The 26137-nt window shown below is 36.2% G+C and overlaps 1 protein-coding gene across 1 annotated transcript in view; it reads right to left on the reverse strand.

Moving 5' to 3' along the window:
* Nucleotides 1-26137, reverse strand: part of PTPRK (protein tyrosine phosphatase receptor type K) — a 397462-nt gene that overhangs the window by 9329 nt on the left and 361996 nt on the right. The window contains exons 15-25 of the mRNA XM_042815147.1: nucleotides 20681-20841; nucleotides 14410-14594; nucleotides 12580-12667; nucleotides 11525-11601; nucleotides 8830-8866; nucleotides 6512-6609; nucleotides 5732-5848; nucleotides 4862-5016; nucleotides 3609-3744; nucleotides 2752-2901; nucleotides 1962-2135 (exon numbers count right to left, since the gene is read on the reverse strand). Coding sequence (XP_042671081.1) covers nucleotides 1962-2135; nucleotides 2752-2901; nucleotides 3609-3744; nucleotides 4862-5016; nucleotides 5732-5848; nucleotides 6512-6609; nucleotides 8830-8866; nucleotides 11525-11601; nucleotides 12580-12667; nucleotides 14410-14594; nucleotides 20681-20841 — 1378 coding nt within the window. The remainder of the gene's footprint in view (nucleotides 1-1961; nucleotides 2136-2751; nucleotides 2902-3608; nucleotides 3745-4861; nucleotides 5017-5731; nucleotides 5849-6511; nucleotides 6610-8829; nucleotides 8867-11524; nucleotides 11602-12579; nucleotides 12668-14409; nucleotides 14595-20680; nucleotides 20842-26137) is intronic.

Genomic DNA, 26137 nt, shown 5'->3' on the forward strand with positions numbered 1-26137 from the left:
GTAGATTACATTAGCCTAGAAGAGGGACATGGCAGGGCACCTTGCTTGCTTGCAGATTGGCATGAGGGAACTTCATATGCAATATATTAATATGTCCTCAGAGAGCACAGTTTGAGTCCAGGAAGGAAAAATACTTTTTCGCTTTCTACTTACTGTAAATTGTGAAGATAACAAACTAATGCCTTTAGTATCAGTACTTATTTGACAATAAAATAAGGAAGAGGACAGTTTTCTCCCTATAGTTTGCTATCTTTTCCCACTGTGTGAAGTATACTAAGGTGCAGCCTGTGTCCTGCTTCCTCCATCTATTCAGGTAGCAAAGAGGAACATCAGCTGTCAATTCTTTCCTTATATTTTTAAGAAATAGAAAGAAGTTGATGCTTTTCTAGCCCTTTCCCCATCATTTCTGGTTTCTCCTGAGACAAGAGCTCATACTGAGATTAAGATGATCAGACCTTCAAAAAGAGCAGGCAGGGTATCTGCTATCACACTGGGAAGCAGACACCTTTTTGTGGGAACACAGGAACAAATACGCTGTGGAAAGAAGAAAGTTTCTATTTCTGTTTTGCTACTGAAACTCTCCTTTCCCGGCAATGAGATTCTCTTTTCTGACTAAATCAGTACTAAAAAAAAATGACAAAAAAAAGCAAAAACAACCCCCACCCTTTCATCAACCAAATTTTTAACTGTACTTACTGCCTTGTTATATGCATTCTTTGTAATATAATGTTTTCTGCTGCTTTCTTTCCCTTTATTACTATCATTTCAGTCTGTACAAACTTGCCTCCATTAACATGCTGCTTGCTTTCTCTCTCTGCCTTCCACACCGTTACACACTCAGATTCTTTCTGCCATACCACCTTTAGTCTCTATTGTTTCTCTTTCTCCCCAAACACTCCTTCACATAGATGTGCTGGTTGGTCTCTGTAGCTGCAATTCTAAACAGTTTTGACTGCTACCAAAATTCTACTCACTACTCTAATTCATCCATTCAGCCTCTATGATTCTGTAATGGATTAGTCTCACACATGCTACTCTATTTTTCTGGCACAATAGCTAATTGTGAGATTAGGAACTGTATTTTGCTAGTAGTTCAGACATTTCCTGCACTAGCTCAGGAACAAATACCATTCAGTCCTGTTGACTTTTGATGCTATTTACCATTTTATTCCAGAATCTCTTCTTGACATTGCAGTTTCTGACAAAAATACATTTTTGAGGAAAATGAGATGTTCTGAAAATCAGGCCACTTATTGAAGTATTTACAGTAAAAAGAGGCTTTAGAGGCCTAACTTTGGCAGTGTTAAAGGAAGGCAGAGGCAGGTATCTGACAGCATGTCTGATGAGCCTCTTTATCAACAAGACATTTATAAATAGGTTCACCTCCTTTCTTTCCATTACTTCACCTTTTTCCCCTGAGAGTACTTCTGCCACTCAAACTTCAAAGATTAAAAATCTTTATATGAGAGCTACAAGTCAAAATACAAACAATAAAAAACAAACAAACAAACCACAGAACAGCTACCCCCCAAGCATATCAAAGAAACATTTTGCTTCCTCTCTCCCTATCTCTTTTACTTCAACATACATAGATTTTCTCCTAAAACAGATAGTAACCTCATCCTTAGGTTGGTAATATTTACTTCCAGATAAGCATAAGATTTTTTGAGATCCTGCTGTGATTTTGAGGTCTGGAAACTTAAACCTTTATTTAATGGTGTTGATATGGAGAGCTTTTCAACGGATCATATAAGTATGCAAAAGACTGAAGATACCAAACCTTCTGATCCAGCAAAACAAGCTGGTGGGGTTTCCTTCCCATTTGCCACCTTTCTTTGTTAAGACTGTTTTACTGGGCACTATGCTAAGAAAGAATTACTCTTTCTTATACTAGTAAGTGTTCTCTCATATTACACAGCTTTCCATGGCACCATACGTAGACAAAGAAGACAGTCTCTTACATCCATAAGAGCTGCATTGATGTAGTTGCTGCTCTCCCCATCAATAGTAATTAAGAAGGGCAGACATCTGTCAGGTGGCAGCATATCCATGAAGCGGTTCTTGTCATGGTTCCTTGGCAAGCAAGCTATGCTGCAGTCCTCAGCTTGCAGGCGAGGGGTAACAGAATTCAGGGTCTAAGAAAGAGAGGAGACTTGTTTTAATACATTGGCCTTACAGACAACATTCTCAATATTCACTAGGCTATTAATTTAAAATATTGCAATGTGAGAAAACATAAAGCATTAGCAAACAATTTAGCAAACAAACAAACAAATCTTATGTGTTTTGATGAGAATAAAAATACATTTCAAATAAGAGCTCCTATCTGTATGATAAGCTTACTAATGCTTTTTGAAAGCATTAAAGATGCTCCGAGTATCACTGAATGGCTTCCACCAGACACCATCCCCTCTGAAAGGAATAAAGCAAAGAGGATCCTTTGGAGTTCTAAAGAGCTATGCCTTCACTGCGCAAATGCAAGCTGAAACTCTCTCTGATTCTCAGCCAGCGCTCTTTATTCCAGACAGATACTTACTGAAATGTTATTCAAAGAGTAGTATTTTATATTTAAAGTAACTCTGCAAAGCATGTAAACACGGATACTTTATTTTGTGGAATACAAGTAAGAGATGAAATGCTATAAATATGATATGAAAACTCTTTCCCTTAAAATAAATTAAATGTATCTACAGGAAAAAAAAAAAAAAAAAAAAAGTTGACATGTGAAGAGTTAGTAAAAGCTGTGAATACCTGAAACTCATCTTTGAGATGTGAAGAGTTTGTCTGAGAGTCTATTCTAATCATATCAAAATAAGCAGCTTTGAATTCACAGACAGGAATGGCAGTTTCCCCACACAGGCAAGCTTCTAGAATGGCATCATGAATAAAGATGTACTGCTCCTACCAAATTACACAAAGAAACAAGAATTATTGTCATTTAAAAACAACCAGTCTTTCCTTCTTTTCAGAAAAATAGATCTGCACAGTATAAAACTCAAGGTACTGTCCATCATTAATTAATCATTAAATACTGCTTTAGTACAAACAGTCTTGTCATAATTGGGAACCAATTTTAAGTTAGTAAAACTTAAAAGCTCAGACATGGCAAATTATTTGAGGGGCTCAATTTTCTAATGGTGTTTATGGGTTTCTGTATATATGCCAGGGACTTGCTGTCTTTTTTCGTTTTATTTTTCAAAAATAGCTTTTCTTATAGTAGTAGCAGAAAGTGTAAATTGCTTCAAGCACTACCTGTGATTAGCAATTATTTGGCATGCTGTGTTCTCCTTGTGTGTGTGTGTGCGAGCTAGTACACCAATTACCTAGTAGCTAGGTTGGTTGTAAAATCAAGTGTGTCTCAATAGGAAGTATTTCTTCCCATTATTTTTCTGGCTTTCCCTTTGTTACAGTCAGGCAAGTACTCACTTGTACAATGACAGAAAGAGCTGACAGGCTTGTTGCATGACCTTGGCACACAGCAGTGCCTCCCAATGGAGGCAACTACCCCCCAGCTCTTGTCCACTGTCTGCTCTTTGGCTAGTAACAGTGAAATTCTGACCAGGCATATTTCAGAAAGCATCAGGTACTTTGAAGAAAAACTACTATACCTCTGTCTGTACCATGTTGATGCGACGGGACCGTAATGCTTTGACACAGTTGTAGATATCCACAACGCCTTCTCTTTCTGCCATGTCTAGCATGATATCAATCACAATATAGCAACCTGTGCGTCCAGCACCAGCACTGAAGAGGAGCAGTAAACACTGTTAGAAATAGTTCCATGAAAACACCTATAAAATTTATAAACTCTCTGCTGTGAGCATTATTTGTAAAACCATCCAGTTCTTTTTTCATCACAACCGCTACCAAATATTTATTTTCTCTCTTTTATAATGTCTTTTAAAAATTTTGGTGTGCCCCAAACAACCATTTTTAATGAGATTTGATTAACTAAGAAATAGCAAAAAGCATCTGTTTTTCTCTTTTTATCACCTAAATCAATACATAGAGTAAAAAAGAAGTTAGGTGAAATTAAACTTGGAAGATGATTAAGCTCATGCACTTCAAAATATGACAGATCTTGTCTTTATTTAATAAATGATTAGGGATGATTTCTAAGTGATACCTTACAGTCAGAAATTAAAGTGTTCATTTTATCAGCCAAGCACTAAACTGGTTTTGGCAGCACAGTGTCCCACAGATTCTCGCTTGATTTATTTCATTTTTATATAAACCGAAGACAATTTTTGCATATAGAATTTTAAAATTTTAAAATCTGTATAGAGTTAGTAACTTTATCTGTAGTAATTGAAATGTAAATGTAATTGAACATTTGATAAGCTGAAAGGAAATCATCAAAAGGCTGTGGCTTAACAATACAACCCTTGCAAAACTTGCACAGGAAACAACAGCCTGTACCTGCTGCCACTAACCTCATTCTATCTTCATTCATCTACTTGTTTACATAGATTAAATTAATAATCTGTTCCAATACTATATATAACGTTAGATTATCAAACAACTCTATCTACATTTCTTGAATGCTGTCACAAAAGTAGACAGTAGGTTACCTAATGGTAGCCAGGATGGCAGCCAGGAATATAAAATTACTTTAGCTGGTGCATTTCTTGCCAGAAAAAGCAAATCTTTGTCCATACCAGATAGGAAAGCAGTATTAGAATTCAGCTATTTTCAAATGTTGCTGTAGACAACCAAATCCTACTGCAACGTGAATCAGGTAATTCAAAATGAAAAAAAAAAACCCAAAACACTTCAAAATGATGAATGCTTCACAAGAAACTATTACAAATGCTCCCATACGCAGCTGTGGAAAAAATCAATCTACCACATCTGCACACACCTGCAGTGGACGACAATAGGTCCTGCACTAGGAGGATTAGATAATTTGACTCTTCGTATAAATGAAAGCAGGCCTGTAGCATTGTAAGGAACTCCATGATCAGGCCAGCCAGTGAAATGAAACTGTTTGACTTCACGGATTTCATTGTAGCCTCTCTGTAAAAGGCAAAAAAAAAAAAAGGTAATGAATTTCAAAGTATTTCACAGATAAGATATCCTTTGACTCAAATAATGGCATCAGTGATAGAACCTACATGCCATTTTCATCATTTCCACGATTATTTAAAGCTAAGAACATAGGAAGTGTAAAGACGTTATTGCATTTTAATTTCCATTTTGAAGTTCATCATTCTTTCTTTTGCTATTATAGTATGCTAGTTTTGCCTCATTAGATAGTTTTTCTATACTTAGATGCAATTTGCATCAATTTCCAGAACTTCTGCTCATTGACAGTAAGTTATCAACATCCACAGGCAAGTATAATAATGCATCAGTGGACCACAGCTGTATCATATATCTTGCATTCACAGTTTGTTCTTTGATTAACTGAGATTGGCTCAGCTGCATTCAGGGCAGAGTGAAATGAGATGAATGGCATGATTCCTAGCAGAGTACCTGAGCTCAGCTCAGAAGTCTGGCTACAGAGAAAAGGTGAATGTAAGAGAGAGGATGGTAGCAGTCAACATTTCTGGGGAAAATGAAACCCAGAGAGACATGAGTGGAAAGACCTGGTGCTATGGCTGCCTATGCAGTGGGCTTAACCAAACAGAGGGATTTGGTATCCCACCTGAACACATGGAAGCACAGTCCCCGACTTACTTCTTGCTATCAGGGAATAGCATTTTTCTAAGCCCTTTCAAAATGTGCTCACCCTTCCAAGAGTGAAGGTCCTGACCACGTACTCTGCCAGGGGCTCCATCTCTACACAAGTCACCTTGAAGTCACCATAAACTTCTGTGTCATCAGGCCAATACTTGTAACACTTGACCTAAATATAAAACGAGGAACCACTTCACATCCAAGAAAAATAAAACCTTGAAGATATGTTACTGCACGCACTATGTTACACCACACTTTTCCAAAATGACCACAAACGCATGTGACTTGTCATAGCTAATGGTTTTTCTGTCAGGTTAAGTACTAGTTACAGGGAGTTTATGCTTCTTTATATAGCTGCAGTTACACACCAAATTCATTTCTAAATTAGCTTTTTTTTAAATTTTAGTGTCAAACTATGGGATACATTTCCACTTATGTTAAACTGGGATGCATTTCATATCAGTAATCAAACCGTTGCAAGTTCCCTGAGGGATGTTACTGCTATTGTAAACAATTTGCTGATTTCTAGTCACTAATATAGAAGCACATTTAATCACTACTCCACTTACTGTGCTCATTTCAGTTTCCTAATATGCAAAAATGAATTTTGTCTTCAGATGATTTTTCACTCAACAAAAACAACATAGCATCTGTAGTTATCTGTTTATATAGCTCGCACAATACTGTAATCTGCAATGATGTGTGGACTGTCAATTCTCCCCTTTTCTCTTCTCTCCTCTCCTTCACAGGACTTGCTTACATTCTGCTAGTGACAAGTTTTGTCAGCAGGTTTTTCTTTAGGCCCGCAGTATCAGAAGAAACAAAAACTTACTCTTCCAACTTCCACTAAATTTGTGACCATCACAACACAAGCTGATTGCTCCTGCCATATCATTCTCCAAAAATCATACACAGTCTCATGAACTGGACCTGTAAGAAAAATGCCAGGTGACACCATGCAGCAAAATAACAGACAAAGCGAATGCTAAAAATAAAATCCATTTCTTTACAGAGCTGGCATGCATGAATGCACTTGCTCAAAGATGAAAGCTTCATGAAACCACATTATCACACCTTCACAGCAGTTTCTGGCTTACATTGTTATTGCTAACCAGTGCTCAGTTTTCTCAGTTTAACTGAATTACCACATGAAATAAATGAATCACTGGAAGTGGCTTGAAAAATACAAGGACGCAACAACACATGACTAAAACTATATTAGGTTTGCTTTACATTTTTTAATTAACATGTTGGGTATGAGTTTCTTTGGATGTTCACCAACTAGTAGTAATACCAGCAGTGGGAGAGTGGCACAGACTGCATTCACTGCCATCTCAATGCCAGCAAAGTGAGCAGCCATCAACAACAGATGCTGAAGCACAAAGGACATTTTAACTTATTTAAGTACACTTCTGAAAAGAAAGCAAGGAACACTTGTTTAAGTTTTGCCTCCTGCTCTGCTGCAGAGATCAGATGCATTTGGTTGAGTGACAGTGACTTTTGACCTGTTACACCTATCTCAGAAACACTACCACAATACAGCAGTACTGTAGCACTGCTGTGCATGACATGCACACAACTTGATCCTTCATGTAGTATGTTATGGCTTAAACAAGCAGGTAGCTCAGGACCATACAGTTGTTCGCTGACTCTGCCCCTTCCCAGTGGGATGGGAAGAAAATTAAAAAAAAAACAAAACACAATGAAGTAGAACTTGAAGGTTGAGATAAAACTACTTATTAAGTTAAAGTATAATAGTTGTGACTATATATGTATATATAAAAGTATACAAATTGTGACAAATTGCACAAGCGATTGCTCTCCAACCCCTGACTGATGCCAACCTAGTCCCACAAACAGCAGAAGGGAGGGAAATGAACGCCCACTCCTTTCAAAACTCTCTTTCCTAACAATGTCATACTATATGGAACACAATATGGAATACCACTTTGGCCAGTTTAAGTCAGTTGTCCTGATTCTGTCCCCTCCCAGCTTCCTGGGCTCCCCCCAACCCTTTGCTAGTAGGAGCTGAGAAGCTGGAATGGCCTTGGCTCTGTACCACACTGCTTTGCAGCAACTAGAAACATCAGTGTGTTATCAACATTGTTCTTCTCCTAAAACCAAAACATAGCATCATACCAGACACCTTGAAGAAAACCAATTCCATCCCAGTTGAAACTAAAACAATATGCACTCTAAAGCAGCAACAAATTTTTGTGTCCTGCACACAGTACAGCGTGCTACAATTTACACAGTAAAACAAAAATAAAATACAAATGTAGACTTAACCATAGAGACACCAGCTTATATAGCAGTTGCACATAAATAAAAAAGCGTGGACTGAAATGTACACATCCTGCTTTAAAAATAGCATTTAGTTTGCCCCTTTTCGTGTGGATCTATAATCAACCAAGGGCACTAATAACAAGATATTTCCATCCAGCTATCTGATTATACTCCCAGATGAAATAATGACACTTCTAAATCTAATTATTTTTATTTTAATTCATAGCTCCTGGCATTTCATTGCAATCTTAGTCTAATCTATTCATTTTTCCTCACTGTGAGGAGTTTTATCAGAAATACAAAATGAATAATCTCCATAGAAATTCAATTTTTTCCTCTTACTCCCCTTTTTATTTAGTGTCATGTTATACTATAACGATTTTCCTCATTTCTTCTACAGAGATGCTTTGTCCATCTTGGGTCTTGCATTACCCAGATTTGCTAAGATAGCGCTAAACTTATCTTTCCATCTCCATCCTGGACTAAATCCATAACAATAAAATAAAACACTGCAATGTGCGGAAGAAAATGCCTTAAGACAGGTTGAAACCATTCTCTGTCCACATACTTCCGCTTCTATTCATCTTCATAATTGGAAATCACAGCAGTAGCTAGTGACTTTATCAGCTGAATTTATCACTGAAAGAATTGCTCAATATATAATTAACATGATGAATAAGAGCAATTTTTACATTTATTCACATTCTTCCTAAACACGCTATGTTAATTTACCATAACACAAGACAACAACTCACAACAACAATATTGGATATACTTTATTTTAATTATTTTCATTTTAGAAAAATGCTGCTGGATATTGTGAACAGCACTTATTAGGTTTGATTAATATTGACAGATTCTTACCTTGGGTTGCAATGTAGTGACTTGGTCTCTGATAGCCCTAAAAGAATAATACAGGTAGGTTTGAGTATCATATTACTATCAGGGAGGAGAAATTAAAAGCATGATGTACTACAGAATTCTTATGTCTAGACAACCTTTTCAGAATAAACCAATATTTAGGAACAGCACAAAGCTCAAACCCTAAAAAAGCTGTTAATGCTGAAAAGGTTTGAATGACAACAGATAAAATGGAAATAACATCTGACTTGAATTGACACTGGACCTAAAAACTAGTCCTCTCTTGACATTATCTCCCCAGCCGAATACAATGAGGCATTTATTTAAAATTTGGTAAAAATTGTCTTTGCCATCAGTTTATCTTAATAATTGATCAGTGTACTCAACTCTTTCAACATTACAAAAATAAAAAACAAATCAAAAACAAAAATCATAAAAACATAATTTTGCTTTCTCTTTGAGTTACTATAAGGCACAAAGAGGTTTATACTCAATCCATAGATAAAATATTTCCCATGCCAGAGCTGGTCATTGTGGTATGTGCACAGAATCAAGGTCATATTGCAGGGGAATTAGCTGCAGAATTTTACACTACTGCACAAAGTGTGCATGTACTGAACTAGACATGGTATGCACGAGTATATACACATACATATTTATATTTACATACAAATGTAGATACACAACTTTGCACAATAATCAAGCTTTTCCAATTAGTTGGGTATATGCCAATACTAACTATACTGCATGGCATTAAACAGCAATTGTTTGCATAAAAACTAAAACACAAATAGATTCTGCTCTTGAGGAAGTCAATGAGACTATATTTGGATCAGTGCCAGCAACATTATATACAAAGGTGAAGGAAATATGCATTACTGGTAAGAAGACAATACAAAATTTCACCACATGCAAGGAAAGGAGTAACTACAATTATTTCCTAAGTTAATGGGTTTATTAAGCAACGTGAATCAAGTATCGTATTATTGGGGCTCAGGAGTCCTTGGATTCCCAATACACAATTCTAGTTACTAAACTACAGGATTTCAGTGTACCCAAGGAGTTCATATCCTTTCCAATAGACTGCTTCATTATTTTGTCTAGATTGAAAACACTATCCTTTAGAGCTTATGAAATGACTTCTTAGCATCCTGCTCTTGACTTCACATGACGACAAGACTGCATCAAAGCATTGGGAAAAAAAATTATCCTGGAGTCCATATGATCAAACCCCAACTTCAAATTATTAAAGTGCAACCTGTGCTACCCTCTTTAACATTCGGTAATTCTTTCCAGAAGAAGGTAAAAGTGTTACTTTAAAATTGCAGAATGCTAGCTTTAACTTGTAGCCTTCCTGTTTGGTTATAATGAGATCCAATTTACTTCTAAATAAGAAAAACAATGTCCTAAGGAAACTGGAATTACAACAAAATTGGGAGAATTTTCTTGTTTAAAGCCCCAGGCAAAACATCACAGGCCTAACACTTCAGAGAGACTGCCATATAAAGTATGAAAATAAAAAGACAGTGGTATACCTGGAGCTAAATCTTTTTATCCATGGAAGCTTAGACAGTTTTAAACAATTCATTGACTAACAGTGGACAAAAAAAATGAGTAATATGCAATTACAAAGAAATCAAACCCATGTATTTTAAAAACACATTTAATAGCCATTTCAGTATCATTTGAATTGCTATGAATACCACAAATCTTTTGTTCCTCATGTGTTAAAGTTTTATTTTGTTAACAAGAACACATGGCAGAAATAGTTCAAATTTCCTATTCATAACAGCTTCTTTTTAATTTATATTTTAATCAAAGTATTGAATTTCAATCTTAGGACTTTTTTTTCTGCAAGTGAAGAAATTTCTACTTCATTAAATGTATGTATCTATCTGTATGTTTGTGTATATACTTTGCAATATCAAAATTAGCACCTTATGAAAAATACCAGCTAAATATCATTTTGTCTACATTGTTGTTAAAAACAAACAAGCTAACAAAAACCACAAAAGCCATCATCACTCCCTGTTTGCCAAACAGATATTATAACTATTTCACAGGCACATATTCAAATGACTACAGAACAGTATACTATCCAGTTTCTCACATATAAATGGCAAGGAGAAAATAAAAGCTAGTGGGTGAAATCATTATCATCATCATTGAAAAAAGAAAAAAAAAAAAAAAAAAAGAAAAAAAAAAGAAAAGAAAGAAAGAAGCATACACTGAGTTTTCTTTAACAGACAGATTCACCCGAATTATCAAACAATATTCAGTGCTACGTTACAAGTCTAAATTAACTTTTCAAAACATGTACAAAACATATTCACACCAAAGGAAATTTTTTAAAGAAAGAAATGATATAAATCAGATGAAGCATGCACAGTTATCTTACGACAAAAATAGAAGAGCAAACTAATTAATAACAATATCTATATTAAATATTTACAATAGGATGTCGTTATTCACATATAGTGGTACTTACATCCCTGTACAGCCAAATCTACAGCCCAAACCAAAGTCAGATGTGAAAGAAAGCACAACAATGTCAGTGAGTACTAGGACGTAGAACAAGGAAAGTGTACATTTTGTTCTTAATAAAAGAAAGCTTTTGATAAATTTGTAGGCATAACATGCAAAATTTTCACATAGAGAAGGTAGTAGATTGAGAGAGAAAGCTGTGCAATCCACTCACATCTATGTAGTTGGCATTAATGTAATCTGAAGATGGATCATCTTCAACAGGTTGCAAAATCACCCTGGAGTGGTCATCTGTAAAAACCAAGTGGTTATGGTGCCTTTTTGAAGAGTGATTTTAAACTAAAATATTATGGTAAGTCCTCTAGAAAACCAAAATCAGCTGACACAAGCACAATACAATTTTCAGCCCTTAAATGTAAGTGTTTACATGGAACTACTAAGAGTCATTTTGTCTGTGATTTCCAATTACTTGAAAAACATCCATTAAATTTAATTAAGTGTAGCTGAAATGCATCACAGTGTTACATGCAGTGAAAGGACACAAAGAACCCAGGTTACTTGCTCAAAGTCCCCTTTCAAAACCAGATCCACTGATGGGCATCTAGAAATCCAGAAATAACGATTACTGTTTCCTTATTTCCAGCCTCAGTCTGTTTCAAGTTCATACTGACATTTTAAAGAAAATAACAAAGTCACAAAGTAGCCATGAGCAACACACTTTGGATTTGATGAAGATAACCCTACCAGTTCAGGGGCCTCTCCAGTAGCTTCTTTCCTGTATATTCAATCGCTTTTGTAAAACAATAACAAATTGCATTATCCCAGATGATGAATCTAAACTATTGAAACTTTATGCCTAAAGACAAGAGACAGAACTCTCTGATTTTAATCATGTTATTTTTAATAATCAGCTTTAAACAACTGCAATTCAGATGTACCAACAAGAAATAACATAAACCAGATAAGTTTTGAAGCTGTTAGTATTACCTGAAATAAATTATGACTGTAGGAACCTACTGCAAAATTAGCACCCCAACGAGTGTTAGCTTGTCACTGTTATATGCTTACCACAGCTTGCACAACAGAGAGGCAAAGAAAAAGTAAGTTGGAATATGAAGGACAAAAAAAAGTTCCAAAAAAGGCACTGCCATCCTTCTCTGATTGGGATACTAGCAGGTACGCCACCAGGGACTTTTTAAGCAGAAGAGAACATGGAACAAATACTACAGGAATATGTCTATCACTAAAACCATGCACACTGATACTCACATGCTATAATGTTTCCATAGCGATTCTTTGCTCTGTTTTGATCCTTCTTAGCGACATCCCAAGAAGCTGACTGCCCCTCAAAGAAACTCTATAAATAAAAATTTTCCGAAAGAAAACATTCCGACCATTAATTTACCTCCAAAAATAACCATTTAAAAGAACTTCCCTACCATAAAGCAAGCTGGCTCTGCTTGTCCGCTCTGGCCAGCCAGACGGCACCACAGTCTAAAGAGGGAGGAAGGCTCTTCCTCCCCATGACTGATATGGGTCAATGAGTAAGTCACTGAGGGAATCCAGATCTCAAATTCTGCTAGAAGGCTAAACATGCACAGAAACCCTTATTACAGATGAACCACTGCAAGTTGAGAAAACACAGGTAGATTAATCACCCTTCTTACAGAATGTCATAATACGTAGCCTGTTTACAACAACATTACATTACTTTCCTCATACAGTTTTGTGCAATGGCTTTTCTTTCTACAGAGCCATCAGAAAGCCTCCTCTGTCAGTGTTTATTGTTCATGTTGTTTTTACTTATGTCCCTCCCTCTAGCCAATAGCAAAATTATTTAGTATTTTTAATCTCTTCTTAAGAGTCTGATCTCTCAGTAGTGACACATGTAGACTTTGCTCCTCTTGGGATTTCTCTTCATAGCCTGTAGATATTTTACAGCTGTTGCAGGTCTATACTACTGCCTCCTTCCAGATGTTCTCTTATCCTGAGCTGGACAAGTTAGATCCAGAAAGTACACAGCAGCCATGGAAACAAAACTTTAATGCACATGCAGAAGCACAAGCCAGGGCAAAGATGTCACATATGGAAGTAGAGAAAATAGTAAGCAGGACAACACCTGATACGGGATCAGGGACAACCCTCCCCAAGCAGTCCTTGACACTGAAGGTAGGCAGAGTGTAACGAAGTGTATTTAAGTAAAAGAGAGGAAAAGAGAATAATATTCTTTTAAAAACCACACATTTATTTAGTCCAGTTCTTATGTTACAGTAGAGACAGCTGCAGAAAGGAGAGAAGGTTGAAAACTGAGTCAGAAGAGATTGCTTACTCAGAGAAAAGTCATTTTAAACCTAGCTGTATTGCATGCGACCTTGGCAGTATCATTCCCATCTTTACCTTGTGCACTGCCTGATGTTCTAACCCCAGAGAATCCCAAAGGCTTAGCAATCGGAAGTGAAATGAATCTGTACTCATCTTCTTTCAGCACTGGGGGCAATTTTGGGTTTTCCTTTTTAAATTGAAGTTGCAAATGGACAGGCTCAGGCAGGTCTAATAAGGACCTCATGAAGTCACAACCCTTAGAACTTCTTTACTGCTTCTCAGATGGAGTTTAGCCACAGTACTGCCCTACTGAAACATCTAAATAAATCAAAAGAATGATTCCAGTTTGTGCTTCTGGCAAAACCAGCCACGTTAAATCATCACTTTAACCTAATCTAGGAGATCTGAATTGAAGATGGCTAGGAAAACTCACATAACTAATTATAGAATTTCAATTAAGAAGCAAGAACGGGTGGCAAATTCTTACAATATATCAAAAACATTCAGCAGGGCACGTTTCCTCACACCCACAAGAAAACACATAGTGTTTTTTCCAGGCACTTATAACAGCTCAAACCACTGCTCTCCAATTACTATTTCACTTTTGGGTTACATACCAAGGAATCTTATGCCTGCTTATTTTTATTTTATTTTCACTTAGTCCAATGACATTTAGCTGCACCCTTTTGTAATGGAGTGCAAACTAAGGGCTGCAGCTTTCGAAAATATTTTTTTGCTAGGAAAATGTCTTGCAAGTTAAACCACTAAGGATCTCACCTCATACTCCTCTTTAAATCCATAGCTGTCAGAAGTCTTCATCAGGTTAATGTGCTGCAGTAGATCAGCCACTCTGATGGCAGGGTGCAGCTGCCCCGTCTGGTAGGGGGACTCTGTGCCTTCACATAGGTAACGGGGGACATCCAGGAGGCGACTGGACTCTGCTGTTGCGCTGTGATTTTCATCTGTGATCAAAAGAAATCAACACATTAGGAACCGATGGAGCAATATCTGCTGCCAGACTTATCAATATCTATTTTTCAGCCTCTTCCTTCAAAAATATGTCTAATTTATGTGAATGTAAACTACTTACTCTCCAGTACATAGATCTTGGGAAGTACTTAAAAGAATTTAACTTACAACACATACAAATGTTTGCAATCCTTCATCCTGCAATACAGAAGTCTGAAGGGCATTTTATTTGAAGCTACAAAACTTTATGACATTAATGTACTTGTGAACTCCAGCCTCTATCATGCAAAGTAACTTTTTAATGGCTAGTATGTATTATCAGTAATTCTACACCTTAAACAATAAATTTTAATAGCATTGTAGAGTTATCAGCACATCATTTTTCTAAAACCAACAAACGGCAAACTGAGAACCAACTAAACACTGAAGGAATTCTGCCATAGCTTCAGAAGACCAGCTCTGTCTGAGGAGAAGAATCAACAGTTCAGAGCGCTTACTTTAACTCAAATCTATAGTAGAAATAATAAAACTGCGGAGTACGTTGATTTTAGCTGCCATTTTTACTCTGCACAAATATAGAAATCTCCTTCAATGCCCTACATCACACTGAAACTTTTATCAAAGCCAAAATGATGGTGAAATGATCACATTTAGCCAATTTCTTCTGCGAAACATTGTAAATTAGCAACACAGAGGAACAAAAATTCCAACTGAAATCGTTTTGGAATGTCAGAAATGAGCAGGGAATACCTGACCTGATCCCACATTCATTTATTTCTTTGCAATCAGTCTACAGGTTTACTTGCAAAGAATCCAGATTAGTAAGTAAAAGACCAGGAAAAAAAAGCAGGCACTCCAAGGGCTGGATTTACTTCAATTCTGCCAAAATGCAAAACCTGTTAATGCCTTCTGGAATGAGATCTCCTAGTAAGAAACCCGATTCCTTGAACTGTCACACAAGTTGCTAATTTCAGTGCATTAATGCCTCACTACATTGCTTAATAATGTGAGTGACATGCAGCAGTCAATCATATTAAATTATATACAATTCAAAACAATTCAGGATTTTCAGTTTTCCCCATTCCATGCTATATACTTACCAGTAATAGGCACTTTAACCCATTGAAGCAGCAAAAAAAACCAAGTGAACAGAACATAAGAAATTTATTTCAGGACTATATTAGAAAATGACTAGAATAAAATGACATTAAAAGTTGTTAAACCTTCACAAATGAAAGCAGTTTTAAAAATATAAGGGCTACATTATGCTATCAATATAATGATAGGGACTTGAAAAAAAAGCGAAATTGTCATACTAAGTTTGAGCTAATGTACACAGAATGGAGTGCGGTGTTAATAAGCTATAGGCGAAGAAAAAGAAATCTAGTACAGCTACTAATAACTGCTTCACACAAAATAAAACTGCCTCTAATTCAGAGCCCATACAATTTTGTACATCCCTAAACAAAGCAGATGTAATTGTGATACTGTTGGGTTGAGCCAAGGAAAGGTTATATGGAGAAGGAGCAGGCCAGATGATCTCAGCTATCCAACCCCTACCACATGGTGTGCCCAGAAGGTTGCCTACCTCTCTTCATTGTCAGTATCTGTAATGGAAAATATTACCTCTTCCAACTAGCACTGTTGTGCTTGTGCTAGGAGATTATCATGCCCCAAACACCACTACCAAGAGATAGAAATTTAAACAGGAACTGTTAAAATGTTCTGTTCATGCCTCATCCTTGCTGGTCAGAGCTGCCCATGTCTGTGTCTGCCCCAAGGCAGTGACAATGGACTGACTATTGCAATGTGCTCACAGCCCAAATAAGCTATTAGGGATAGTTTGCCTAGTATCACTGAACAATACCTATGTAAATAGTGTGAGCTTGACATAAAGCTGAAGGATACAAAAAGTCATACAAGAATTTCAAGAAAAGACTCATTATTAAATGAATTTCAAGTCCACTGATCTTACTTTGGTAAGTATTTAGAATCACTAAATCTAACCCCTTGCTCTTTCAGGAAATTGTGATATTTCACCTTTCCTCACAAACATCTTAAATCACTTGGTTACATTTCCTTAGGTCTAAAGTGGAAAGCATATTATGGCCCTGAGGATTATAAATCTTCCTAGGCACTACCATGCTAGATTGTTATTATGAGAATGTCATTTGCAAAATTTTCAAAAAGAAGCAGAATATGGCTTGTAAATCTTCTACATTGTGAGTAGACACCCTCTTGACAAAGATGAGAGAGCTCTCACAAAGTAGCAGATAAAGATTTGCTGTCAGTCTCAGAAGACAATTTAAATGAAGATCTGCAAAGGCTCTATCAATATTTTTACGTACAACTTGCATAGTGGGATAAAAAATACCTTGATTATATTGGATTTGATGTCAAAGTTATCTTGATTATTTGGGACACATGCATAAATTAACACAGTGAATTAAACAAAGAATGTAACAGCTAGGAAAGGGAAGTAAAATATATCACTACAAAATGAACTAGTGGATTGGGTAATGATAGTTGAGATTTTAGTAGATAACTGAGTACAAGTTAGCAACATGAGCACAGAAAAAAGGACAAAATATGGTTCAGGTAGCAGGACCACTGTGAGTAGGCCATGAAGGTACCTATTCCAGTCAACTCCACATTGAGACAGCTCCTAAAAACTGTACCTGATTTTGGGCACCACAATTCAAAAATTTGATCTATCAGTTGGAAAATGTTCAGAGAAGAAGAGAGAAAAACTTTAGAAAATATTAACTATGAAATAAAGAATGAAAGAACTGGGTTTAGTTCAACTGGAAGAGAGACAATAGAGAACATAGGAACAATTTATTGTGTAAAAGACTGTTTTACAAGGACAAGAGTGTGTCAGTTCTCCATATTTTCTATGAGTCTCTCAAAAGGAAATTATTCAATCTCCAGCAATGAAGATTCACTCTAGACAAGTCTAGTTAGGAAAACTTGGAGTGAATAGTAATGACACTCAGTTGTAACAGTCAGTTAATAATAATAGAATGATAGAATCTCCAAGGTTGGAAAAGACCCACAGGATTACCCAGTCCAACTGTCCAACTATCACCAATAGCTCTCACTAAACCGTATCCCTCAACACAATGTCTAAACATTCCTTGAGCACCTACAGGGTTGGTGACTCCAGCACCTCCCAGGGCAGCCCATTCCAGCACCTGACCACTCTTTCAGAGAAGTAGTATTTCCTAATGCCCAGTTAGGACATAAGTAGTATTTGGTGAGAAAACTGAGCTTTGGTTGAAAATTTTTAGAAAAAGTAAGATAATCCGTAGCCAGAAACAGTCTAGATCAATCCAGAAAGTATACAGATCCATCTCAAGATAGAAGAGGGATTAAACTGTCTTTGCATTCCAGATTTAAATCTAACCCCTAAAAGAAGAGCTTTCAGCATTAGATATGGCATAGAAATAAACGGGTTGGCCACTTCCAACATCTTTTTAAGGCAATTACGAAGTTGAGAAGCTTACTAATTAAGGTCAACTGAGACATTTAATTAATATGGGGATATTTGTATAGAATGAACAAAGCTTTCTTCTTGGATACTACAGAAATTTTTCCCTTTTCTATTTTTCTTTTCCTTCTTGTTACTCAGTTAGAAAACTGAGCTTTGGGTGCCATGTAACACTGATATGGATCTGATTTTTTTACATGCGTCTTTTAAGAGAATTTTACTTTGACACATTAGTTCATCTCAACTCAATTTGAATGCTTTGGGGAAAAATGTTTCAGAACTTTCAATTTACCTATTTATTTATTCTTCAGATAGCACTGACTAGGAGTAATTTTGCGACAACAGCATAGCTCTCTTTTACATAAAACAAGCTGTTTCAACGTTCAACCATGCAAGGAGATGAAACTCATGCAGGAATGGATAATGAAGGACTAGGGTCCTCACCTAACACAGCTGTCGGCACAAGTGGATCATTGGGCACTGCAGGAAAACAAAGCTCATGAAGAAATACATTACCTTCAAATTGCGTATTTTTAAGAATAAAAACAATATAAAATTGTATTTTTAAGAATAAAAACAATAAACTATAAGAATAAAATGTCCAAGTGGTAACTAAATCCTATTAATTTTTTACAATAGGAAAACAGAATGAATACAGAGATACAGAATGCATCCTGAATAAAAGAGAAGTGAAAGGTGGTGATTTTGGTTTCAGAAATGTAATGACAAAGAGATTCTTACTGATATGAAATAAAGATGGTATTGTGTGCAATTTAGTTTTTGAAAGGGCTCCTCTTTCACTATTGTTCTTTTTCTTCACAATAAAGTTTCATATTCATAGACCCAGGTCTTTTCCTTTTAAATTCATTCTCTCATGCAATACTTGAATAGCTCGTCTCAAAATAAAATGGTATTCCTTCAAAAGCCTTATAAGTAATTTAAAAGAATTATGTGCATATTTACAAGCTACCAGCTTTTTTTTAGTGCAAAATAATAAAGATACTGCTTTTAATGAGTTTAAACCAGATACACATATTTAACTACTTGTACAAAATTCACAGAATTTTATCATTCATTCTTACAACTAGAACAGTGCAGAGACAAATACACTGTTTTGGATGGGAATGGCAGAATCCAGAATTAATTTTGTTCTGGAACAAAAAATTAAAACATCTATAGCTCTGTGACAAAATGGAGATCCAATTCTGAAGCAAACTGCCTAATAGTGTCCTATAACTGAAAGCCCGGAAACCTGAAAGGTTGCTTTTTTATTTGTTTGTATTTTTAACCTCAGAACATATAATGATCAGGAGAACTTAATCTTCCAAAATCCCCAAAATCACACACCCAGGCAAGATGCTAGAAAAGTATTATTCTCAAACTCCTTTGCCAGTCAAGTAGGACAGCTATCATGGCCGGGCCTTGTGGACTCATGGCTTCAGGTCAGTATATCCAGAAAGACGCCCAAGTGCCTGGCAGCCCTGCTCAATATGAACCACGTAGGTTCCTGGTGGATACTTTGTCCATGATCTACAATAACAGCACAAATTGAACTGTCTTTGCAAAGCTGCCTCCACGAATTTCAATGCCATTAAGACATCAAACTTTGGAGAATTTTCAAACAGTTCTAGCCAAAACAGCAAAAAACCTCACAGGCTGATACTAGTATAATTGGCTATGAGATACCTTAAATGTTAGCACTCTGCATGTTTGCAGTTTGGTAAGCCTCAATAAACTAAGCAATAATCCTTCTCCAAACTCCATTTCCCTTAAAACAATTAGGAAAAAAAATAACAGCCTTAATGGATGCATTTTGCTGAAGCATGAAAAGCAGTATGGGAGGTGGGAGAAGGTGTGCTATGCCCAACTGACAGAAAATTCAGAAGCAGCTCAGACTTCAGGTCTGTTTAAAGCCAACTCCATGGTGCTATGGAGTCAGACCCCTGCCAGCTACAAGGCGGAACTAGTTTAGAGAGAAAGTTAGTGGAGTGTCTTGTTTTTGTGCATGCCATGCTGCAGATGCTGGGAAGCAGGCAAGGCTGGACTTTCAGTGGTAACTACAACTCAGACTCTTAACAATCAGAAGCTGAAACTGCCAAATTTTGTCAAAATAAAAGCATCTGGCAAGTCTACAACAAAGAAATACAAATATAGAGCAAATCTGCTGGTATATTAACATGCTTTTTCCTAAAATTCACAAACAGCCATGAAATTTGTCAATGTTTCCTTCTGTTATAATGTCCTTACTGCCAAAAGAAAGAATATTTTTTGGACCTCGTATTATTATTCATTACAGACATGGTGTTATGCAGTAATATTTAACATCTTAGTATAAAATATCCTCACAAAGGAAAACTATTTCAGAATTTAATTGAGACATTTCAGGAATGTAATTTTTCCCCAGAACCAGTATCCGAAACTAAATGTAAATATTTAAAGAATTGGCCATACATCACCTAAGGGTAACATGTGAATGTTCCTACTCAACATCCCTTTGCGTTTACTGGTCCTCCTAGAAAGCCTAGAGCTCAGAATAATTTTCCTAAAAGAAAAAGTAGAATGTCTACAGAAGAAGTTCAAATTACTTACATCTGGGGCTGAAGTTATGAGAGTCCATAAATGTGATTGAAAGGGGATCCTCTGCATGCAAGGTGCTCTGGTCAGCGTAACTTCTATCCATCGCATTCACCATGTGTGTCATCTCCTGGCGGGTGGTCCCCATGGCATCCTTGCGCTTCTTTGCAAGTTTGCTGCCCAGCCAAAAAAAAACACCCATACCACCTCAATATTTGATGAATACTGATGTCTACAACAATAATTATCTATAATCCAAGTGACAGGAGTTTGACTGGTTTTCATATATAAACCTTAGCCAGCAGGAAATTGATAAAACTACGTACCTTGCTATAAAAGAGTTATGATGGCATGTTTTAGATACACACACAAATGCTGTAATTAAAGTTCTAACTTCTGTACCCTAATCATATTTTTTCCTGCAGAGTAATTACACTAATATAAACAAATTAGAGAATATAATTACATTTTAACTGAAATGATAAATAAGAAGCATCTGTGCATGCAGTTTTATCAACCATCTCCATTTAAATCTGTGTTTTGATTTTATAAATGGATAATTAATTCCTCTTGCTTTCCATGTTAAGAAGAAATCATTTATCTTTCTAAATGACTCCGTTAGTCAAAAAAACACACTAAGAAATAAAGAGAAACACAATTTTTCAAGGTCAATTCATATTACCTTTTATACTAGAAGTTGTTCCTCTCATTCAGTATATAAGACACAACATGATACCACCATCTTTGCTCTTGACACCAAAATTTTGTTCTTTAAAAAACAAAAAGACCCCCACTCTCATAATTCTACATGAAGTTTGGGAATATCTCACATTCTGATATTAACAGCCTTACCCTGTATCACAGCAAAGCTGTTAGCAAGCTAACCTGCAAAACTAATCCTTCAAAATTAACAGGTAGTATCCTTAAAGGGACATTTTCTCCTTTGGATGAAGACCTGAAAGGAATATCCACTCAGAAGTCCTCAGAGACAGATGCAAGTAGATGCTACATTTTAATTATCACTTTAAGACTACTCATAATAGAGTAGCACAAAGTCTGTGAAACAGCATGAAGTGTACTTTGGATCTTTAGGAATCTGTAACATACATTGAACTGTTCTGTAATCTTAATATTTTCTTCCTGTTTTCAACCAAAGCTGTGATAGCAATATAACAGAGAGCCAACCTGTTTCTTTGTATGATTCTGATGTTACATAGGAGAAACACAATCATCAGTGAAAATATCACACTCTCAAAAGAATATATATTTAAAGCACAGCATAACTTCATGAGTTTTTTTTCTACAAAGGATAATATGAGTTATCCTGGTAAGTGTTTATCCAGTGCTTATCCTATATTTCTCTAAATAAGAGGACACCAGTGGAAATTATCAATTCATGTACATCTTAAGTCCTGGGAAAAGCCACCAGAAATGTCCTATACCATTCTCTAGGGAAAGGAGAACTTCACGTCTTGCATACTTTCTTCCTCAGTGTTAGAAGACTGCTTTCCAAGCTAATAGTCTTAGTTTGCAGTAAGGGGCTACACAAAGTAGACTACACACAGACAAAGCACACCTCAGAGCAACGAAGTTCTTTCATTAATCAGACTTATCTTAGATCTTTTTCCTTTTTTCTTTCCTCCCCCACCTCCCCCCCCTTCCCCCCCTCCCCCCCACTATTTGTCTAGTTGGTTAATTACAATCAGAATCCCAAAGATGGGCTCTAAATATATCATTTTTCACCTTGTAGTGTACATGAGAGTTCTGTTCATTTTAGTTGTTCAGTGAAAAGTAAAAAGAAAACAAAACAAGTCAAATAAAAAGAACAAACAAACCAAACCAAACAACCCAGAAAACTGAAACAGTGACAACCAGATGCCTTATTTTATCTTTTCTCCAGACATTCATGTTTACTTAAAAAAAGCTGGTTTAAACAATGCTCTGGTTCAACAAATGTTTTAAGTGCATCAGAACTTCCAGGTGTGAAACTATTTGAGCTCTATAACTGGTTCCCAATGCTATCAAAGCTTTTGCAAAACTGGCATTTCTAGATCAGACTTTTTATTTATTTATTTATTTTTAAAGTTTCAAAGCCTTTCAGATATTCTCCATACACTGAAGATCGCATTTTTCTAAAGCCACCTCAGGAATGGAACAAAAAGACTATTACATCTTGTCTGTCGACTGCATTAAGCTCTCCTTTGAAGAATCACTTTGTAACAAAACTTGCTAGCTATGCTAAACAAATCAACAGCTATTAAGCTTTCAAGTTATTAGCTTATTACCGAAGCAAGGTTTATAATTCTTATGCTCTGCTTTGACTTCTAAAAAGGCCTATTGTGTTCTAGTATTGCTGCTCAATGTAGGACAGTTTTATTGTTTAACAGCTCCTAATTCCCCATAGGCTTGATTTTTTTTTTTCCCTTTTTTTCCCTCTCTTCCACATGCAATCTATGCTTGATGATAGTTAAGCAAATCACTATGTAGCACTGGAAGCTGGCAGAACTGCAAGTGATTCTCATTACACGCTGGAGATCCCACGGCCTGAACCTGTGCAGGTGTTGGTGAATGGGAGCTTGAAGGCAAAAGTGCTCAATCCTAGTGTGGAACTGCACAGTTAATTATCTCTAGCTGAAGCAATTGTTATTTAACACGGAAATTAGAATTCATCACAATGTACCAGAGAATGGCAGTTAGCTAAAGCAAGCTTAGCTTTTAAATATCAAGTTTGTTTAAAAGAAGTCAACTAATCTGCTTAAAAATGTGGAGGAGCATCACTATCGGACACAGCAGTCATCAGAGGACTGGAGAGCATTCTTTGATCCCTCTCTGAAATCAAGGGCTTTCTGCATAACTTCAAAAATAAGAATGTATTTTCTCGGTCACGGTCAAAACCATTGCAGCCCTCAGAAAATCTCACTTGGTCAACACCACATAGAAAAATGTCAATTTTGCTTCAGTGAAGCAAAATCTTATTCAAACCTTTGTCATACAGTAAGATCCACACTTTAAAATCTGTCTGTAATGCACCCGATAAGCCAACAGGCACAGGCTTCATCACAAAAACATATTTCTGTAAAAAAGATTAATAAAAATCTCCAATGTTCCTAGCATTGGGACAGAGGTGTGGCTCTCTCTCTGACTTGTTTATAAAGGGCTGGCATCCATGCATTTATGAAGGAGAAGTGGTGCATAGGACCACTTCTGACCTGACCTGTTACGAAAGAACAACTTGTGATTTACAAGCACAGGACTCTATCTAGGAAATGGGAAAGGAGATTTTTTTTCTTAGTGTTACTGTGAATCATAATGCAAATTAAATTATGATTACAATAAACTAAAATGACACTCATGGGAAAAACCAGCAAAAAGCAAAAGTGTCAATATACAGTTAGAAATACAATATCCCTTTAAAAAAAAAAACAAAACAGGGAGTAACAGAAAAAAAGAAAGCACATTTTCAAGCCTGAGAATAAGGTGAAATCATTACCAATAAAACTTTAGGAAAATAAAGACTTTTTTTTAAAAAGGGATACTGCATCATTAAAACATGTAAAATAGTAAGTCACCCGTATTCTACTTACAGATAGTAGGAGTAAGAATAGTAGCTCCTCCTGGCAAGCAAATCACAGACAGTGGAAAAAGAGAAGCAATGGTGAATGAAAAGCGTGACTCTGTCACATTCAATAAAGCAGAGAAATGTGCGTTTAAAAAAAAATTGAAAAATTCATGTTTCTTTGGCTAGCATTTCAACTTGCTCATGCACAAATTAGCCTTACTTTGCCATGCAATTAAAAAAAAAAATACACTAGCATATAAAAATGATTGTTTTTTTAGAAAGATCAGTTGAGAAAATTACATGCTGAGGTTTCATTTATTGCCAAAAAATTTGAAAATTAAATGGATTGTGTACTTTCAACATGCAGTTCAGCATAATATAATGATTACCACCTAAATGTCATGACAAATGAACAGCTGTGTACAAATCTTGTGCAGTAAGTATGTGTTTTAGTTTTCAGTTACAAAAATAAGGATGGCATTAATAAATACATTTAAGCAGAAAACAAGTTTCATGTCATTCAGTTTGACATCTTTATTGGTACACAGGTGTAGATATATATGTTTGCATACATATTATATGTAGCTATATGAGTACACACATAATAGAGAACGTACGGATATGTGTGCACTGACATATATACGACACATTTCCTGAATGCAAACATATGTCTTATTTTAAAATCTTACAATTGAAAATGCTGATGTATTCATGCTAAGCATTAAGAATATGGAAGGGAAACAAATGGAAGGAAATGAAGAACGTTTGGAGATAGTCCAACAGTGATTTGGAAAAAAAAAACAAAAAACAAAAATGGCATTGCTTGTTAAAGATGCAGTATCCCTTTTCTTAGTTGGTTTGATGACTCCAGTAAAACTCTGTACGAGCTCTTAAGAGCTTAATTCAGTGAAACTTCAAACCAATTTGCACAAAATGATCAGGCGAAGCCCATGAACAAAACTGCTTAGTACTCTATTTTTCTATAAAATGTAATGCTGCATTTAATCCGATTTGGATAGCTATGGCAGGGCATGAGGCTTAATAAAGCAATGAAAATGCGGAAACCATTGTTTTATTGATGTTTCTGTGAAATAAGTTGAGGTCAATTCAGGTACCAAAAGGGATACTACATAATGGATCAGCAAATATGTACACTACAGCAGATGAATAAAACCGATCAGTTTTCAGTCCCACACTCTGACTGATGTGTGCTTATGTATGTGTGAATGTGTCAGTGTTGGTACCGCTGCTCCTGGCTTTGTTATATGGTTGGCCCTGGCTCAATAGATGGACTGAACTCACTCAGGTATGCAACCTGAGACCTTGACTAAAGCTGAAATTAAAACAGTGGTCCACTTTTCCTAAAGAGGGGGACTGACACTCCTACAAAATATATGACAGACAACCAATTAAACTCTCACGAAGAAAAATTACCGGATTATTTCTCACCTATTTTTAATACAGAATAGTTCAGGAGCTATTTCTTTTGTTACCTGCAAAACTAGCCAAACCCATGTGGAAGTGACTGACAGTACAGAGTAACAGACAGTCTCACACACGCACACACACAGGCACCTATTAAACACAAGGGGAGCACTGCAGCACGCAGCCAGGAGCTGATATTCCCCAGCACATCTCTCACAATGATAATAGAAAATAAGAGATTTATTCCTGAAAGCTGAAAAGCAACTTCTTGTTGGTTTTGTTCTTCAGAAGTTGTGTAAATAAAGAAAATTGCCTGACTGTGTGTCTTTTTTTTTTGGTAGTGATGAGTTGGATCTTTTGCATTTGTGTTAATTCTCAACCACAGAGTAAACAACAGAGAAAAGTAAAAGCACTTTTGGGAAAAATCACATATGTAGCTAACTAACACAGAACACTGTAAGCATACCTAATGTTTCTAATGCAGACGT

This window comes from Centrocercus urophasianus, unplaced genomic scaffold, assembly GCF_019232065.1.
Source record: "Centrocercus urophasianus isolate 14NV4802_14NV808 unplaced genomic scaffold, USGS_Curo_1.0 seq_10, whole genome shotgun sequence".
Classification (NCBI taxonomy): domain Eukaryota; kingdom Metazoa; phylum Chordata; class Aves; order Galliformes; family Phasianidae; genus Centrocercus; species Centrocercus urophasianus.